The sequence below is a fragment of the Phlebotomus argentipes genome, unplaced genomic scaffold, assembly GCF_947086385.1.
Source record: "Phlebotomus argentipes unplaced genomic scaffold, Phlebotomus argentipes genome assembly contig_15, whole genome shotgun sequence".
NCBI lineage: Eukaryota > Metazoa > Arthropoda > Insecta > Diptera > Psychodidae > Phlebotomus > Phlebotomus argentipes.
This window is the reverse complement of record NW_026776181.1, coordinates 9,279,151-9,297,047: the sequence shown is the minus strand read 5'-3', so window position 1 is coordinate 9,297,047 and position 17,897 is coordinate 9,279,151. Positions and strand designations below refer to the sequence as shown.

General features: G+C 40.1%; 3 protein-coding genes across 4 annotated transcripts; 1 reads left to right on the top strand and 2 right to left on the bottom strand.

The window, feature by feature from the left end:
• Nucleotides 1-147: 147 nt before the first annotated feature.
• On the bottom strand, nucleotides 148-1,161 carry LOC132261409 (malignant T-cell-amplified sequence 1 homolog). Its single transcript, XM_059760213.1, has 4 exons — nucleotides 1,024-1,161; nucleotides 756-908; nucleotides 395-697; nucleotides 148-336 (listed from the first exon to the last, which is right to left on the bottom strand). Exons 1-4 carry the CDS (start codon nucleotides 1,032-1,034, stop codon nucleotides 255-257), a joined length of 549 nt encoding a protein of 182 aa, XP_059616196.1. The 5' UTR covers nucleotides 1,035-1,161; the 3' UTR covers nucleotides 148-254.
• Nucleotides 1,162-1,255: 94 nt separating this feature from the next.
• LOC132261410 (uncharacterized) lies at nucleotides 1,256-1,808 on the top strand. The gene is made up of 2 exons (XM_059760214.1): nucleotides 1,256-1,368; nucleotides 1,431-1,808. Exons 1-2 carry the CDS (start codon nucleotides 1,309-1,311, stop codon nucleotides 1,806-1,808), a joined length of 438 nt encoding a protein of 145 aa, XP_059616197.1. The 5' UTR covers nucleotides 1,256-1,308.
• A 665-nt stretch (nucleotides 1,809-2,473) lies between these two features.
• LOC132261408 (blood vessel epicardial substance) lies at nucleotides 2,474-16,311 on the bottom strand. Of its 2 annotated transcripts, XR_009468426.1 has the most exons (8): nucleotides 15,980-16,311; nucleotides 13,717-14,279; nucleotides 5,253-5,410; nucleotides 5,010-5,112; nucleotides 4,797-4,946; nucleotides 4,593-4,728; nucleotides 3,389-4,000; nucleotides 2,474-2,588 (listed from the first exon to the last, which is right to left on the bottom strand). XR_009468426.1 is itself a non-coding variant. In XM_059760212.1 (7 exons), the coding sequence occupies exons 2-7, from the start codon at nucleotides 14,167-14,169 to the stop codon at nucleotides 2,524-2,526; spliced, it is 1,065 nt and encodes a 354-aa protein (XP_059616195.1). In that variant the 5' UTR covers nucleotides 14,170-14,279; nucleotides 15,980-16,311; the 3' UTR covers nucleotides 2,476-2,523. The 2 variants fall into 2 exon arrangements, 1 of the variants encoding a protein (XP_059616195.1); XM_059760212.1 differs by lacking the exon at nucleotides 3,389-4,000 and having other exon boundaries at nucleotides 2,476-2,588.
• Between the last annotated feature and the right edge of the window lie 1,586 nt (nucleotides 16,312-17,897).

Below are 17,897 nucleotides of genomic sequence, written 5' to 3'. Positions count from 1 at the left end.
GGCACGTGCACGAGGGCGGCAACAAGTGTTTGGCTCTGGGGAGGGATGGCAACAGGTGGTTGGGGCTCGACGCCGCGAAGGGGAGACTCTATGGGGAGTGTATTGATTATTTCAGGAGCGGCGGTGCGAGTCAAAAGCCTCAACAGCTCGTTGATCCGACTCTGTCACATGTAATTCCCTCAATTTCAATACAAATAGAGTTACACATCGATGATTGGGGTGCAGGGTGGTCAGTTTAACAGCCAGAAGGAGGTTTACTTGATGGGTTTCATCTGCCACAGGCCGTCATTGAGGTAGTGGCAGTTCTCCACGCCGATTCCCTTGTTGATCTTTGAGCTGCAAGACAAGGACTCTATGCAGGACTATTCCAACAACCACACAACGGTATATTTACATGTCCTCAGTGGAGAGTGTTGTTATTCCGATGGCTAAGGCGTTCTGCTTCCCTTCCGCCATGATCGCCACCACTGTGCCCTTGTCCACGGGCATCATCTTCGCTCCCGGCGACGTGAGTCCGGGACACATGATATTCGCACCACTGAGAACAAACCTAATGGCCCCCTTGTCCACCTGCTCCTTGGGCAGGAACACTGGGTATCTGTGAAACAGCCTGAGCGTCGGCATCCACGCACCCTCGCGCTGCCGGAAGAACAATTGCTCTCCCGTCGTGTTCACAATTATCTCTATGTGATCATGGCTACAAAAACAAATCCCTGAGACCGGGAAACTCATCACGAACACCCATAAACACTCACCATTTGACTATTTTGAAGCCATCCTTCTTCGGCAGGATGCTCTCCATAAAGGGCTCCAGATTCGGGAACTGCTCGAGAAGCTTCACGCGAATGCCCTTCTGCACCGATGATTTGAGCTGGAGAGTTCCGGACACGCTCTCCTTCTCGTCGAATCTGGCAGGAACAGCCGGAACACATAAACAAAAGTTAGTGTTTGAGGTTAGATTCAGAGAAATCCATCTCCTCATCAAAGTATACACCAGAGATTCCCATCCTTGATACCACTTACTTCTTGAACATCTTAACTAATCAGTTACACACTAATATTTCCTAGAAAATGCTACTGTGCTGAGATATTACAAAGTTTTCACAAGTCCTAACATGCACTGCCACTGCCAGGCAATTGCTTGCAGCGCCTCTGCCAGATTTCCCACAAACGACCAATCCGTGGAGGTTTAACTGACAGCCGGAGCCCGCAGAAAAATAACAAACCCCTGAGTAAAGTGCTGTTCAAGGTGGATTTTTCATGTGATAAGGAGTATTAGAAGTGAAGAAGCAGTGATAAGAACGTACAATGGATTTGATGCACCCTAATTTACTCAAAGACGAACAAATTGTGGCAATACTCAAGGAGGTAGGAGAGGTAAAAGTGGATGAAGATCTTCCGTTGCTTACATTTCTTGATTGGGCTTCCAGAGGCAGCTGAATATCCCCAAAATCACAGAGATTGGCCGGGAGGAGCTGATCAGGCTCTACGAGAGATTCATCATGCCACAACCGTGTCGAAGGGCGAGGGAACGAGACAGTAGGAGTGCCAATACGACCAGCACTGTGGGAAAGGATCGTGCGGAGAGAGCAAATGCCAATGGGGAACTGAAGCGAAAGCACAAGGAGATCACCTTCACAGATGACGACTGCAGGGCCCGCGAGGTTCACTACAAAGTTATGAAGATGACCAATTCAGCTGCAGAATCAAACACCCGCCCAGTTGCTCCACAGAGGACCTCAGAGAGCTGTCCTCAGCAGCCTCAGCACAATCCTCCCTCGAAGAGGATGAAGATCACCTGGCCATAGTCAACGTGCTTAGATGGTATTTTATGTGCTGACTTACATTATCTTGAAATGCTGTGTGTTAAGATAAGGAAAAAACAGTCTTGAAGTATATTTTCGATTTATCTCTCTCTTTATTATTACAAAAGGCGATTTTTAATTTTCAGTACAATTATACATAAGTTATCATTGTTGAATTTTTCATCTTGTCTTCAAAGTAAAAAGGGACTATTATACAATTCGCACGATATTTCACAAATCCTTGAAGGATATTAATAATAATTCCTTTGAAAAGATCTCGACTGAATACAAGTTTCATTTCACTTCCTTTTTTTTTGGTAATTCTCTTGTGGCACCAACTAATTGATATTCGCGTCAATTGATTAGAAATTACACACTCTACATATTCAGTCCAATTATTTATATACAATTCATTTTATTGTTAGTAATAAAAATCTAGTTAATATGAGAAAGCATCAAATTCAACATTTTTCATCAAATTTAGCACATTTAGTTCTCTGCTATACAATTTTCCTCTCTTTCCTTCCGTTCATTTAATGACTGACTATCATTTCTCGCCAATTGTTTTCGCACAAATCCAATTTTTTTTTTGTATCAAAAAATCACTCTTGCGCGCGCGATGCTCTTATTAAGAGAATAAAAAAAATATTGTCCCAAACTCTCTGATCAACGAAAAACTGTCAATAAATCCACATTCTTCTTTGGTTTGTCCATGCCATTAAACAGCCGTCTCGTGGTCAGCCTCCTCTATTCTTCCCAAGCGCCAAGCATTCGGATCGCCAGCTGCAAGAGAGACAAATAATAATCACATCTCGTTCAATGTCACGTACAATTTCACAGATTAGTCTTTCCAATTCATTTACTTTGTCTAACTGCTTTATTTACAATCTCGTGCTAATTTATGTACACAAACTCGTCTGGCATGCACTATTGAACTGATCTGTCTCGGGAGGGAGACAAAAACTCTAGCTTTTGGCTATTTCCTGATGCTTTTTTGGGTTAATTTAAAATTATTAAAATAAATCTACGAGCAGCTCGATTAGGATCACTCACTGAAATTATGATATTTCTTCTACGGATTAAATTACATTGTCATAATGAGGAAACTCCCTTTAGTTATTCAGCAGCTGTGTTTTGTGAATGGCTACAATTAATTGCCATGTTCGCCGACATCAATTCACAAAAGGTTAACCGAAATGTGCATTATCATCGCTGTTAATAATCTGCAAAATGCCTCTGAGCCACGTTGAGAGATCATCGACTCACGTAGAAAGGCAATTTTAAACACAATCAGCAAATTGACTGATTCAACATCTTCTACAAGTTAAAATAACCTCCCCTTCAATTAATGCCAGGCGACCTTTGTGTCTGGAAGGCAAAGAACACGATCGGTTTAAAGGTATTGATTGATTGATGTATTTAAGAGGGATTGTGCTATCAACAAGAAGAGATTAGAGGTCGAGAGAGAGACAATATCGCTTTACTTAGTGACCCTAATTGAGCGTCTCCAAATTGTACGTCGCAAGATTTGTTAGAGTTACGTGTTAGTTGGGGAGGAAATAAAGAGGTGTGTTGGAACTTACCGCAATAATAATATTTAGATATCCTAGGCAGAGCTAGGCAAAAGAAAATGTTTCTTTTACAAATTTAAAGAAGCAAGAACAGTGGCAAAGTCACTAAATCTTCATGTCATCCAAATATCAACTGAAGAGCTTCCGAGGAGAATCATAGAATTTCTAACTTAGTGCGAATTCAGCATGAGGTGAATTTTATTGTATTTGTTCTTTGGATTCATTTACTTCACGAAGTAGTCAGAAGGAGAAGCGTTAAATTGTTGAGAGATAGAGAAAGAGAGCGAAATAAAGATAGGATGGCAAAAGTATTTATCGAGAGCTCATGCTGTCCAAATGATAGAGATTTCACACTTGGATTCCGGACAAAATAGTCTATTAATGTTTACACCAGAGAGAAATGTGATAATAAATCAAGTCATTGTCCACACGTTTAACGCAAAAACAAACGGAATCACACACGAAATACAAGAAATATTGCAACAAAACATCTACGATTAGATGTGGGAGAAAGTGAGTGTGAGGGTCATGATGTTCAGCAAGTAGACGTTTTGAGATCAGTAGATGCAACCATTGACGGCAGGAACGCTCGATAGGAACTTCCGAGCAATGGGACATGCTCCTCTAAAATAAAAAAGAGAGAAAAAGAAAAGGAAGAGAATATAAACATTAAATAACAACTGGAGGGCAAATTAAAAACGATAAGGAGTGGAATGACGGTGGGAAAACGAAAAATCATTGGAAAGGGTTTTCACGGTGAAGCATTTCCACAGGCTAGACGTGCAGTGAATGCATTATGGTGGAGATTGAAGAAAAGAAGCCACTATACAGCCCGCCCTTGAGAGTGGCGGACGGAAGAGTGTGCAAAGTGAATGATATTCTGCAGAATTGTGGTGGAATGCGAGAAAAAGCTTTTTCAATTTGCGTGACTAAACAGCCAATTTTTGCCAGAAGTTTGGAAATGGAATGTCTCAGGACACAGCGGAAGTTGAAGCGAGAACGAAGATTCAAGCAGTCACAGTACATTCAAAGCCATTTCTTCTTGCATGCTCTATATATGATTCCTTTCGAGGCACCCAAGCAGCACAGCAAAGACGAACTGCATTCCAAAGTGAACTGCGCTGCCTGGGCAATCTATTCACGCTGTCGTGTCTGTTCTATATGGAACCAGGAGAATGATGGTTGAACAATCGCGTCATGGCATCATCTTACTCACCTTGAAGTTGACGATTGATTAGCGCTGTTATGCCATGACCATCGCCACTCTTCTTCATGAGCAGCATGGGTTTGTCCTCGGCATCGTCATATCCTGATGATATGAAACCATTGCTGGCGGCCATCGTTTCGCTCACCTGCAAGAAATGATCCTTTCAGTGCATTGCACTCAGTGCGCATTATGCAAATTCCTCCCTATACCAACCTGAGTCACCTGCATGAGCTTCTTCACCACATCCCGGCCGAGGATGTGATCAAAAACAGCCTGGAGAAATGGTTCTGCCATTATGGACAATTTCAACTTGTCCCGATGCCAGATGAGAACTCTTGACTCCTCCATGGCCATTATTGACACCTTGGGGAGACACAAACTATCATGAATACACAATCCAATAACCCAAAAAGCTCCTCGACATACTTGAAAATAGTCATCCGTGGACACTCCAAACCACTCAGGAGAATCCAGAAACTGATGAGGAAACACTATGTGAAGTGCTCTTTGATTTTGCGATACGACTAGCCTGGAAAGGGATGCAAAAAAACTGAATTTAGTGACATTTTCCGACAAAAAGGACATTTAAAGGGCATTAGCAGAATAATTTCGTGCTCCATCGAGCACGATAAGTTGGACAAAAGTGATAGAATGAAATTGGAAACTCACTTTCCCGACAACACCAAGGACAAACTGTCCACTTTGGTGACTTTTTCTTGTGCATAGACTTCTTGGTACTTCAGTGAGCGCACCAGTTTCATACAGTTGAGGACTTTCTTGAACTGATGACGCGAAACACGGAGAGGCTGAAAAAGTGCTGCGTACACCTGTCGAAAAACGGGAAATCGTTTTGTTAATTGAATCACCAATTTTGTGCGGTTTTGCAAATGCATTTCTGTTTTTTTGTCTATTGATTGCTATCAGAGCATCAAAGTTGAACAAAATTGCGTTTACAGATAAAATTTTAGATGAGATAAACAATGTTCAAAACCTTGCACTAAAATATTCTGTCTTATCTTTGAATGCGTTTTTCAAATATTTTTGATTCAATGGCAATAATCCTAAATCTATTTGGCAAGTGTTCATTTCAACTCTGCGGTGACCTCGAGACTTCAGGAAGTGGATGGAAACATAAAATCCTGATAATATAAAATGCAGTGCTATAAATTTGTCCTCTGAGATCATAAAATACACCGCATTCATGGCACGAGAAGCTTCATCTTTTGCAAGAGCCTAGGTTAGTACGGCAAGAAAACCTCCCAGAACAACAATTACACCATCCCCAGAATTCTCACGGGCAGTATAAGCTGGCCCGTGTCCTGAGTCAGAAAATGAATTGTGAAGGAGTCCCACTCAAGGCTTAATTGTATTTTCCCAGAAGTGTACTAATTCTAATTAAGTGTATTCGAAGAGAGCTGAATTTTGGGAACTTTTGCCGTAAAATTCAAATAATGGTTTGTATTTATAAACGCTACGAACTCTTGTGTATTTAGGGAGAACGCAATTTGAAATTCCACGATAAGAATTAACACGCAAGAGAAATATCGTTCCACTGGTCATGGTTTAATTTAAATCAACATCGCGCCGGCATCATCCTCATGAATTATAATTGTGTGAATCACACATTCACATCGGAGTGATGATAAGTCAGGCAAATCAAACAAATCAAATTGGCATTTAATTAAGCGCGCTCCAGCGAATATGACATATAAAACATGAAGTTATGTTGAAGAATTTTTCAATTGATTGCAGTGCAATTGGATTTTCTGCAATTCTATCACATCTCATTCCACAGTAGAGCACAATTCATCAATAATTTCACGGGCGTTCCAGGGAAGAATATATCCCTTGATAAAGATGTTACGCCTCTTCCCACCCTCTCAAATGCAAGATGTGTGTTGGCGGTTTCACACGGAAACTCCTATGTATTCCACCTTATGCTTCCACCGTCGAGGCAACTCTCAATCAAAAGAGACTCGTGCAGAAATACATAAATATCCTTAAAGTTTCTCACACATGACATAGAAAATGTATGCCATTCGATATGAAGAATTCCTCTGTGACCATAAAACTTTCCTCTATGTGACATCATGTTGGAAAATATGTATCATTTCGCACATAAATGACCCAATTCTCCATTCGCACATATGCATTGTCCTATGTTCGATTTCGCATTCAACCCATCGGCCTTTTCAGAGACAGATATAGAAAACCTCTCCGGCCAGATAAACACGGAACTCATCCGGAAAATGACGTGCTAAATTCAGGCAGACTTGCTTGTTGGGCAAAGATAAAATTAGTCTTGTGTATGTGTACAAACTCAAGAATCAGGCGGTGGAACAAAGTTTTCATTAAACCGAAAACTCCTCAATGCAGACACACTGGCCGATCAGAGAAATATTGCAGTGCAATTGCTTTGTTCAATCTAAAACAGAATTGCTCTTCTGCTTATAAAATTGTGAGCACGTTCTGTGAGACGCGCGTTATATTCAATTACATTCAACATGAGGGTATTTCGTTGTCGTGTATCAAAAGCGAATAAAGTGGCTGCATCTCCAATTTTCTCCCACTCATAAATTCCTCCCATTAATCCATACGAAAGTCAAGTCGAAAATTATATGGATTATTTTGGATTTTTGGGTGGGCGAGGAATTTTCACAGGATTCAATAAAAGGCAAGCAAAAGGAAATATTTATCGTGTATGTAAATCAAATAGAGAAAATTACATGGCAATAAAATGTACATTACTCCCATATTTTGCCTACAACAATTTGTCACACGCAACTTTGAGCAACGTAAGTGATTAAATTACCTAAACTATAAATAAGTTTCGATGTATGGATCAATTCATGTTTATTTACGGACGCAACAGGTGACGATAACACTTCACAAAGCTTCAACTTTCTCTTTTTGGACAATATTTTATTTATATTAATTATCATGCGTGTCTCTATCTCCAATTTCCCGCCCTCGAAAGTTCTTTGCAGCATTCCCCAGACTTTGTGACAAGTATTGCGTGTCCTCTATCCTTACAACTGACATAGGACCATAAATACACACGATATAGCAGTGATACTCTGGTATATCCTCTGCTCAGTATTAACGTGCAATTTATTTAATTTGCAAATTATCACTCGGAGGCCGAACAGCCATCATCAGCCTATAGAATGACTGACAATTAGAATGATATACAGCAAATTTGCGTGATGCCGACGCGATATCAAATAGAAAAATACTCTTTATGCTTTGTTTGTACATCTCTTGCCATCCAAAGGCAAATATCCATCGAATGTCAAGGTAATATGAGTCTGTTTTTCCATCCAGACTCAAATTTTATGCTCAAGTAGTTACACCAAGCTTGCCCGAGAGCGTCTCAGCCCACATTTCAGCTCTGCAGCATCCCCACAACCCAGAAAACTCGATCATAAAAGGAGAGAAGCACTGGGAAAAACACCAGCAGACATTCCTCAGAGATGCCAATATTTAGTTGGGTTTGTAAACACAAATCAGTCATGGAGAAATTGTTTTTCCGAGCTATCATCCATCACTAAGGGTTATTAAATTTTTCCCTCTCATATCGATTTTCCGTGAAGACCTCAGGCCACATTCTCTGCAGTGAGCAAGGCAGTGAGTGAGTGAGGTAAGAAGAGAGAAAGCAAGGAAGCAATCTCAGCCTGTCTAGTCAATAAAATCTTCCGTAGATTTCACATCACTTTCATTAATTGAAAAGCACAATTCTTGCAATACTCATCAACGCGAGGAGTGTATAATCTAAAGCACTTGGGACAGAGCTTATTGTGTTTCTTCAAAACAATTATGTCAATATAAAATTTCTAATTATAACCAATTGTTTATCCTCTTATGTTTATCTGACTGAAAATGTAAATTGTGTTTACAAGAGAAATATACAAATTCCTTATGGGATACATTCGCCCCTTCGTAGCAGCCTCAATTGCTCAAATAAGAGTCGAAAACATTCTAATAAATGTAGGTATACCATTCACGTGAAAATGCCCAAGTTTTTCGCAGAAAAAAATTATGAACATCGTTATAAAAGGTAATCAAATGACAGAGAAAAAGTCGCTTGCCTCTTTGTCCGTCTTGTTTTATACCTATCTCTCCTTATTTGTCTGTGTCCCTCATTTTTATCTAATGTTTCCCATGAGAAGCAGAATTTTTCTCTGCTGATCCACCCATTTTATTTAGACTGGTCTCATCATTTCCTCTGTGATTGCTCGGCCTGAAAAGCATTGGGTGCGGACATTGGGACCACCGGAAAACCCCAGAGGGGACATATTAAAATTGTGATAATCCCATCTTTAGGGAATATGTGTACATTTTTATCACAAGCCATTACTTCATTTAATCTCAAAATTTATATCATCGCATCAATTATGCAGCGTGACACTCTCCCTTCACGCCTAGTGGATAAAACTTTCATTGAAAATGTTATTAATTTCGTTCGAACGGGGGTTGGACTTCTGGGAAATGTCCCAAAATCAATTGAATGCACAAGAGAGGGTCACAAATGTAATTTTTGGCCGAAATGAGGAGAATATTACTTTCTACACGAGAGTCAATGGTGAAAAAAATCAATAAATTCGCCTTAGTGTATGTTCAGAGAGTTGCCTATGTGTAATAACTGCTCCAATTTTCTCTTCTCTCGCTCTCCAGCAGAGTTTCTGAACTATTACCCCATATTCAACCTCCTCGAATCACCCCAACAGCACTCTCTGGATATCCAGCCAGAGGAACTATGTGTACATTTTGACAGCACAAGAGACGATACATACTTTCACGTAGTCATTTTATTTTATATATCGCATCGTAAGAGAGAAGAGAAATTGCACATAGACTCCATCAACGAGACAGACATTAGACTCTCTATAAAAACACCACACCATTTATTCCTGAGATCCTATCCACACTTTACCCTGAGGCTAGACAATGGGCTTTCTCATGCGCTATCAAACACTAGAATATCAGCTTGAAAAATTCAGCAAGAAGCCGGCAAGAATTTGTCAAAAACACACACCACAATCGAGTTACAATTGCGAAATTGTCACCATCATCCCTTTCGCCCTGTCCTCGACCATGCCCAATGACAAACTTTATACTTTCCAGCAGCACGACAATATCAGTGACAGTTTTAGGTTTCCCCCATGCAGTTTTATTACATATTTATGATAATTTAATTTTACATTTCTCTGCGCTACCCCTACTTCTGCGGGAGTTATAAATTTTTGAAAAACATCCTATTGACAGAGGCATGATATTCGCACATGATCATAAAAATTTCATATAGTGGAAGAATTTATGGATGAATTCATGCCACATGAACAGCGATGATAAAGAGTGTGAAAAAGTATAACAATTTGCAGTGAAATTATTTCTTAATACACCGCAACTTCCCAACAATCAATAGAACCTTCTTGCATGAATCAAATATTGACTTTTGCTGTGTGCACAGTCAATTTGTGATGTGGAAAGTGATCCAATTGGTTAGAAAAATGATTAGATTTCTCTCTCATGCCCGCAAGTGCACACATTCACGTACTGAACATAAAAATTGGCACACCCAGAAGTGACATTATGCCGTATAAGGGTTTTGCTCGGACGCCTTCAAATCTTCTAAAATGATTCTTTATGGTTGCGATATTCGAGGAAATTCTTACTCTGTGAATTGCAAAAGTTTCCATATTTTGCTCCCATTTATTCTTAAATTTCTTGATAGAATGTATTGCATTAGTTTTTTCTCTATTTTCATCTCTACAACTTTATGTGTAAGTTAAGAAATTTATGAAGACACACTCAATATCGGAAATGCGCATTTCAATATGAGAAAAGATACAAGTTTCTACTTGTATTTACTCCACAGATCACAGATTTTACAATTTCGTTGTCATAATGTATGAACATAACCTTCTGATAAGATCTGAACATGTGTTACTTTCACTGGAAATCGAATGCACTGTTTACTCCAAGATAATTTGTTAGAGATTGAAAAACGTCCAGTTCTCATTTCCATGCAAAATTGATACTTATCGAAACACGAGTTTACACTTTAATCTTGAGGCAATAGCGATGTGCCCTTTGGAATCTTACTCATTAGCATTTTAAATTATTCGATTTTGGATTTCCAGTACTTCGAAAACAAACTTTGCTGTGATTAATGGAAGTGCTTCAAAGGAAATTGAAAATATCAGGTATTCAGCACACGAGTAATTCGCAAAGCACCATAAATTGCGGGAAAATTGTCAGTAAGAAGTAGAAAAGTAAGACGAAACACGTGCCCAAAATCAAAAGATAGTTGAAATTACCGTACAAAAGACTCACGGTCTCAAGTGAAAAGGGGTCAGAAAGAATAAAGCTTCTTCGCACAAAAGGAATGTCCAATTGATTGAACTTTATTGGGGTTCTCCTGTATAAGCCATTAAGTATTAACTTATCACCTTATTGTAATCCATTCTCTATGGCATGACATTACGTATTAGGATCCCATTAGGGATTTTCGAAGAACGCAGCTGTACCTCAACTGTAATTTAGTGCATCAATCTATATGATTCCAATTTATGGCCAGACTATAACGTGGAATACATATGAAAGCTAATACGGGAAAATGTGTGCAAGATACAGAGTATAGCTGACTTTTATTAGAATACACACGAGGTTTATAGAACCTTTGAGTCATACTGAATGCAAACGTTACACTGTTTTCGTGCTGCAGGGTAAGTTTATAGTACAATATTGGCTGGAAGGTATCTGCAAAATTGTCCAAGCGTACAATTTAATTGGTGTTAAAATCTCTCGTGCTTTTGATGAACAACATGCCTGTCCATGGAGTGTGAAATGATTGATTCAGCAATAAACACCTGATATTCATAGCCACCCGTCAATGTGATGAATAGTCTACTCATTTGCCAATGTATAGTTTCTCATGCCATCAATTAGTTGTCGATTTATTTATCGATAAGCACGTAGCATTGATTTGTAGAGTGAAAAGTATTGATTGATACCTAATAATTCTGTCGCTTTTCGTGGTTTTTCACGATGAATTATTATTATCATTGCGATGCTTGTCCCTATTTCCACGTTTCTATAGCAAGAAGCCAATATGAGGGTGGATAATTGATTAATGTTATTGAGGGCACTGTTTTCCATCAATAAAACGCCAACTTAGGAAAATTGTCCCCCAAAAGCAAATGAGAATTCCTCCCCAATTCTTTGCCACAATGAAATTCCACTGAACGCGGCTTCTCATCGATCCGCAATATTGCTTTTTGACTCACCTGAGCCAACACAGAGGTGGGCATCATGTGGTTTTCTGGGGGATGGATATCACAATTCGCGTATCAAGTCTCCGAGGTGTATTGCATGACACGACAAAATAAACAATTTTCTAATTGTATAGATATTTGTCTTGGCGTCAGTTTACTGTGGCCCAAAAGCCACAAATTGCTGTCTATTTACTTAGGACGGTTCTTAGCGTCCACCATTCAGCCTATCAAGTCTTGGGAATGCGTTTCAACTGAGTTTCAGACACACTTTGCTTATAAATGTAATTCAGCCTGAAAAATCGATACAATCTGCACAGTTTTACCACAGTTTCTAGGTCAAATACTTCACAAATTGACAAAAGCCATCATATATTTCATACTGGTGGCGAAATTGCTGATTTCTAATGGAAAAATTAAGAGAGAGCTCTTAAAGTTAAATTTATAGCTTTATTTCGCGAGATATTTTCTCATTATTTTCTCCCTAACATTGGTCGCTGGCACTGAAAAAAGTAAGCAAAAAAAAAGTATCTAATAACAAAATTGTATTTGCCCAACCTCCAAAGACAATATAAGCTTGTGATGAGAACAAAAAGGTATTACAAATGTCTTTGATTCGCATCTTCAGTTGTTGAAACAAGTCACTGGAAAATTATTCAAATGATTCATTAATTTTCGAACAAAGCATTTTTCGGGACATTTTCTGTAAGAAACACAAAGCGTTCTTCTGGCCCTGTGTCAAAGGGAAAATATAATGTATTCCCACGGAAATGAAAGAGAATTTGCAAGTAATACATTTCATGATTCAAGTTGCTCTTCAGGTGGAATTTCCCCTTCCTGATTCAGGAGCCAAGAATGGATGTCACCGCCTGCCAGAGGGTATTTATCCATTTCATTAGCTCCCAGACAAGTGCACTTACTTTTGCTTCTCCGCAAATTGTGACACTCCACAGGATTATCACATCGCGGGTGGGAGGGCTGAAGGATCAGAGCGCCAGGTGGATAAATGAAAAGTCACGTGAGTGCTAGAAGAGAGAGTGAAAAGATCCTTCCCACCCACTGACTGGCGATGTTTATATAGCGAAATCGATTTCTGCACTCGGACGTAATTTACATAATCGTGTCTATATGCGGAAGACGTCAAATGGTGGAAATATCATGTCGATAATACATAAAATATACTCACAAAGGGTTCATGAACCCTTGAAAATTTTATTCACCCCTTCAATATGATGTGCAGTGTCACTGTTTGTAATCGGGAATCTTACTGCAGTAATTGAAATCTAATTTGAAAGCCTGTTACCGCTTATGTATAATTCATCACTCCCTTGTGGTGATTACGAAGGAGATTAATGAAAGCCGCAAATTACACCCGTTCTGTATCGTATTTTAATATATCAAGGAAATCACGATACGTCGCATACACCTACACTGCCTGCACATACAGTAGGTGAAAGTAAGTCAAGTAAGTCACGTGAGATACACTAAATTTCTGGGAATAGACAGAATTTAGACTCTGCACTCGGCCAGCAACAAGAATAAGTGTTCAATGGAGGAAAAAAGGTGGCGAGTGCGAAAGAAGTTGGCTCAAGCCTGGCAAAAACGAGCGAAAAGCATGATTAAACCAGCAGCTGTGTGTGGCTTGAACAAATTTCATTCTATATGTGTGATTCATATCAGCAATTACGCTTTAGTAGAACCGTGACACGTGATGTTTAGCCCTAATGCCATGCAGACTATTAGCATTTTGTATGCTCAAACAATATTGCAAATATATTCTCGAGCCAATGAATTCACCATCTCATGTTATGATATTTGCTCTTTTGCACATAAAAGGCCTATTTAGGCAGCGTACTCACCGATTCAATTTCCTTCTCGAACTTGACGGGGCGCAGACGGAAGAGGAGCACAATCACATGTATAAAATTAATCACAAGGAACACGATGGCCCACACGAAGGCATCCACTGTGCACTCCACGAGCCACCCCCACATTGCCATGAGAACACATCCGATCACAAGGACACTTCGCAGCCACAGCTGGCCGTAAGGGCCGCCGGGCGCCAGGAAGGCCACCGCCATCAGGGCATTGCCGAGCTGGTAGTAGAGATGATGCGGGCGACGTAGCGTCGGGCACGCCGCGGTCAAATCCATGCCGATCGCCCACTCCACGGGCGACGGATCCAGCCGGAAGGTCGTGTTGCTCTCCCACATCTCCTCGCCACTCACGTCCACGCTGCGCGCAACGCCATTGGCCACGTTCTGGCCAGTGGACTCCACCAGGCCCAGCGCCAGGGCGCTCAGAAGCAACATCGTGTGAGTGTCCAGAACGAAGCACTTCAATTCACACGTCCCAAGAGTCACTCGCGATCTCACATCCACAATGAGCTACGACATGACGACGCCTCGCCACCACGACAGATCTGCAAGGAAAGCGAAATTTTTATAGATCACACTGAGAGGAAAATACCGCCAAAATTTCGGCCATAAAATTCTTATTTAATGTATAGCTTCGCCAATGCTCCGCTATTTCTAACACGGCACTGCATCTCGCATTCTGCCAATTTTTTCACTATCTCCAGCTTATAAATCTCACTTTAGGTGTTTTTTGCACACCGAAAGTGAGTAATTTAGCAAACGAATGAGTGATTGCGACTGGAGACGCGCCAAGAGTGTGCTTCTATGGAGAATTTTGCGCACTTTTCGCGGCATTTGCGCCCAAAAAAAAGGCACTACACAATCAAATCCCACGGAGGCGGAATGGGACCAATTTGAGTGGATTTTCATCAATGTGTAAATTTTATGTGAACACGCCAAATAGCAAGCATGCTGGAAGACACAATCGTGGGCTTTTTTCCATGACGCCCTCACACTGCACACCAATTTCATTTCACAGTCGATCTCGAGGAATGATTATTGGTGTTCAAACAAAAGGTGAGAGATGTCGAATATCGGGCTGCGAGATCTACCAGTGAGGGAGAGAGAGAGAAATCTGCTAAAAAGCCCACATATGGAGTTTTGTCTCAGTGCCAAAAAAACATCAGTCGACTGGATGTTATGCAATCCAACCAAAAATTAAACATAGACTCAGAATTTCCACTGGAAGTCGCGCCAAAAGCGTACAAAATGCCGCTGCCACGATGCAGAGACTGGAGAAGCAAACACTCGCAATCGCTCGATTACAGCAATAATGCTTAAGTAATGAGCGATGATAAAAACGCTTTTAAGACACACATTTTCGCTGGCTAAAGAAGGAATAGCAATGAAGGCCTTTAATCACCGACCAAGTTTGACCCATATCATATGAAAAACTAAAGCCGATACAGCACCAGATAGACTCTGAGTCACTTTGCTCAGGTATTGCTAATGATACTAACGCGACACATATCCGGTTCGGTGACTTTTTGCCATGTTCTTTGGCAAACCGCGAAATACTACGCAAATTTTCCAAATTGTAACAACAAACACGAGATTTTCTGCTGGCATTTATGTGGATCAAATTTGAATGTCGAGCTTCAACGCTGATAGAGATTTTAGCAGATTTTTCTTGTATTCCTACTACTTTAAAAAAAATCTATTAACGGGTTTTAAGTGATACACAATCTACGCTTAAATCAATTGTAAATAAATAAAATTCTATGTCTATTGTTCTTTCCATGATGATGATTGTAATTATTGCGTTGCTGTTAAAACACTTTTGTCACGCTACTGTAATCACACTCGATGAAAGAATGGAGCGATAATTGAGACGCGAGAAGGATTTATCTCTCCGCGAAGGACGGAAATGTGGATAAAATTGACGTGTTATCAGGATTTCACCCTCTTTGACGATGCTTATCGATTCCTTGAGGCCCAAAGAAGCAGAATTGTCTATAAACATGCATTGTCCTCTGCTCGGCAGATTTTCCGCCTCGGGGAATCATGCTGTCGATTAGGGGTGTGTTTTTCGGGAGGGCGAGTGCGAGAGTCAGTCTGTACACAACCCCTTCTCGTGCCCCGAGGGTCGCACTGTTCAGCTGTGCTGCATTTTGCACAAATTTAGCATTCACCGCGGAAAAATCAATAAAACACACACCAAATATCCAACTTGCCAACTCCTTCCATGCAGAATTAAATTGCTTACCGCATTCACAATTGCCCGTGCGATCAGAGTGGAAAATCCTCCTTGGCCCGTTCACCAGTCACGCAGAATTGCACCCAAAATTTTCCAAGGGGATGAATTGCTGCTCCACCAACGTCTCAGGGAAATGAGCGTGTCGCAAACTGAGAATTTCATACACTACTTCACACTCGGCGCTTCACAATGGGAGTCTCTCGCACAGCAATTTTCATTACACATTCTACGCTTTCTTGCTGCAATTTCAGAGATTAATTACTTTTGGATGCTATTTTCACTCTCAATACTCCGTCATTGCGCTCACGAAACACTCCTCACGCCACCGCAGACCACTTGATACTGACTGAGCGGAGAAGTCTGACACTGGACTGCAGAGACCCTGGCGAGTAGTCTCGCAATTGCGCTGGAGCTTGCGTATCTGTTATACGAAGAGTGCTACATGGAAAGCGCTGCGAAGACGGATAAAGCCCAAATTCGAAATGTGTTGGAGCAACAGACACTGGAAGAATAATTCCATAAAATTATTAATGTTTTACAAGTTCCACGAAATTCTGTAAGTCACATTTTTCTTCCTAAAATTTTCCGTGTGTGATTTTTTCTCTACACTTTTCACATCCATAAAAAATTCTGGATTAACTTACTAAAACATATACAAATGAACAATGTCCACAATGATCACCTCGAGATCATACTTCTGAAATATCTTAGACAAGGTTTTAAATTCTTAAATATTACATACTCTGTATTTCAAGCATTAATTGCAGTCCTTAACCCTTTCATCACCTCATTTTTTCTTTTCATTTTTACAACCTTCAAAATTTCTCAGCAGATATACATGAATTTATCAATATTTTGACATATTGACAAGTAAAATACATACCAAATATTGTGAAAAAAAACTCCAGAATGTTATCTCTTCCTGGAGAATTCCACCCATTACAGTCAAGATCTTTCCAGAAACACACAAATGAAAATTTCACGATACAAAAAGTCCTTGATAAACAAATGCCTCAAGCCAGAATTCGACAATATCCACGCTAATCACTTAAACATTGCATGTTTTTCAAATATCGAGGGTTGGATTTCGGTGGCAAACACACTTCTTTACTCTCCATGCGAAGGAGAATTGCAGAAAAAAGGGGAGAAAAACACAATTTGTCAGAGATGCATTAAAATATCTTCGAACACATGTGCTTATCGATCGTTTTTTCTTCCTTTCAACTCCTTTCTGAAGGCACATGCCTCGGCTTTTTCAATGCCATCCAAGCGCGAAGAGTAAACAGCAGAGACGTGGTGATGAAGTTAATGGCAGAAAAATTAGGCGCGATGGAATAAAAGTAGCTCTGACGAGAGTCAAAGTATGATAAATAATAATTTAACAAGGAAAATGTGGAAAAAATTGAAAAGAATGTCGCAGGAATTTAAACAACCATTTCTTTTATCTCTGCCATTCCATCCACTTGTTGCATTTGCTATTAAACGATAAATAAATGTGCGTTAAGTGAATTGTCGTGTTTATGTATTAGAAAAAGAGATTCTTTTCTAGACTGTAGGACGAGGAATTCGAACAGCAAGTATTTATTTTTCTTTAAAAGCCCCAAATACTGAGTGTAATTTATTTGATTAGGACTCCCTAAACAGCGAAGCATGAGAAAATGAGGAAAAACAGAGAGCGGCACATGCAATTGCTGGCCTCATCACAAAAACCGTCTTATTTGAGCGCAGTCCAATTAATGCCGTCAATTTGCAAGTCTCCCAATTGATGGACCAGACTTTATTCACATCACAATCATGAGTCTCACTGCATTTCATAGTTTGAAATGCGTGCACTCTTTCATTTTCATCAGAGATATAATTTAGAAAAGGATTAAGAGAGTTTCACACAACTATTCTATAGTTTCACGCAACCACATTCGCTATTCAA